Raw genomic sequence first — 1,806 nt, 5'->3', positions numbered from 1 at the left:
TAAATGTCATAGGATCGTTTGCTGCCACTTGTTACATTCTTCCTCCTACATAGGCATAGCTCCGGGTTGATGTTTGATCTACGTGATCTTTAGGACATTATCCGAAAACAAATTGAATAGATAATTCTCTGTCCAAAAACCCCAATAATTATTTGTCAATATCTTAACAAACTTGTCGTGCGATCTATCTCCTTGTGACTCGTTCTTAACAAGAAATTTAACCTCTATAAATACCCTAGTCTTGATTCCTATATCTATTCATTCTTAATCTACAAAACCATATATACATATTCCAAAGTGGCAGCATCAAATGGCTTCGAAATTCGACATAATTACATTGTTGTTAATTCTTGGGATGTGTTCATCTCTAGAAGCAGGTCGAAGTGGTCAAGACCTAGCCAATATGGCTGCGAGACACGAGCGGTGGATGCGCAAGTATGGACGTGTTTACCAAGACACAGACGAGAAAGCCAAACGATTCAAGATATTCAAGATGAATGTGGAGTTTATCGAACGTTCAAACAGTGAAGTAAATAGGACATATAAGCTTCGTATAAATGAATTTGCTGACTTGAAAAACGATGAATTCTGTGCCGCTCGCAATGGATACAAGAAGTTCCCTCAAAATAAATCATCGACGTCCTTTAGATATGAAGGTGTAAAGGATGTTCCCCAGAGTATGGATTGGAGAAAAAAAGGAGCTGTGACTGGAGTCAAGAATCAAGGCCAATGTGGTAAATAATTACAGCAAAACTCTGAAACTACTGTCTATATGTCACATTTGTAAAAGAGTTTAAAATATTATTTGTTTGTATACATGCAGGTTCATGCTGGGCATTTTCAACAGTTGCAGCAATGGAAGGCATCAACCAAATTTCAACAAGAAAACTGATCTCATTATCCGAACAAGAACTTCTGGACTGCGATAGAACAGGCGGCAATCAGGACTGCCACGGAGGTTTCATGGAATCTGCATTCAAATTCATAGTGCAGAACAGAGGCCTCACCACAGAATCCGACTACCCATATCACGGAATCTCTGGCACATGCAATAGCCAAAAGAAAGCCTCAAGCGTAGCAACGATCACCGGGTACGAAAATGTGCCAATCAATGACGAATCTGCCTTACTTAAAGCTGTTGCAAACCAACCTGTATCAGTGTCCATTGATTCAAAAGGACCATCTTTCCAGTTTTACTCCAGTGGCGTGATCACGGGCGATTGTGGGACAAATTTGGATCACGGAGTTACCGTAGTCGGATATGGGGAGACTGAAAATGGGACGAAATATTGGTTGGTGAAGAATTCTTGGGGTTCAGAGTGGGGTGAGGCGGGATATGTCAGAGTTGCGAGAGATGTTGAAGCTAAGGGAGGGATGTGTGGGATTGCCATGCAAGCTTGTTATCCCACTGTTTCTTCTTAACAAGGAGGGATGAATATTGATGATGTGTGGGATTGCCATGCTAAGAAAGCTTCGTGTTTGACTCTTTGAATAACGGTTGATGCTCATATGAACTCTTTTACGTACGAGGTTTTTTGAGTACGAAATTAATTTACCTTCATCATGTGTTAATTATTTTGTACGTTTGGCCAAATAGTTGTTTATGTAAACCTTGTTGAGAAAAAAATAATGTGTTTCCAAGAATTTCTCCTTTGTACTTGTCCTTCCGAACTTGAAATGTAATTTTCTAAAAAAATCTTTATGATTACCAATTCATCAAGCTCATTGAAATCACCTATTTCCATGTCTTTCTCACGCCTTGATGCTAACCATAGGACCGTATGTTTCTATTTTACCAAAAAAATT

General features: G+C 39.3%; 1 protein-coding gene across 1 annotated transcript; it reads left to right on the top strand.

Annotated features, from left to right (window-relative positions):
• Positions 1 to 310: 310 nt before the first annotated feature.
• On the top strand, positions 311 to 1,422 carry LOC140890317 (senescence-specific cysteine protease SAG39-like). The gene is made up of 2 exons (XM_073298077.1): positions 311 to 734; positions 824 to 1,422. Exons 1-2 carry the CDS (start codon positions 311 to 313, stop codon positions 1,420 to 1,422), a joined length of 1,023 nt encoding a protein of 340 aa, XP_073154178.1.
• Positions 1,423 to 1,806: the final 384 nt, after the last annotated feature.

The sequence above is a fragment of the Henckelia pumila genome, chromosome 3 (assembly GCF_033568475.1).
Source record: "Henckelia pumila isolate YLH828 chromosome 3, ASM3356847v2, whole genome shotgun sequence".
Lineage (NCBI taxonomy): Eukaryota > Viridiplantae > Streptophyta > Magnoliopsida > Lamiales > Gesneriaceae > Henckelia > Henckelia pumila.
Note: the sequence above shows the minus strand (reverse complement) of the source record. Positions and strands in the feature narration are given on the sequence as shown.

Bases quoted from the DNA above. Each gene is read 5' to 3' on its own strand.
- LOC140890317 (XM_073298077.1), top strand. From the start codon at position 311: ATGGCTTCGAAATTCGACATAATTACATTGTTGTTAATTCTTGGGATG. The intron at 735-823 runs GTAAATAATTAC...GTATACATGCAG, and splicing joins CAAGAATCAAGGCCAATGTG to GTTCATGCTGGGCATTTTCA.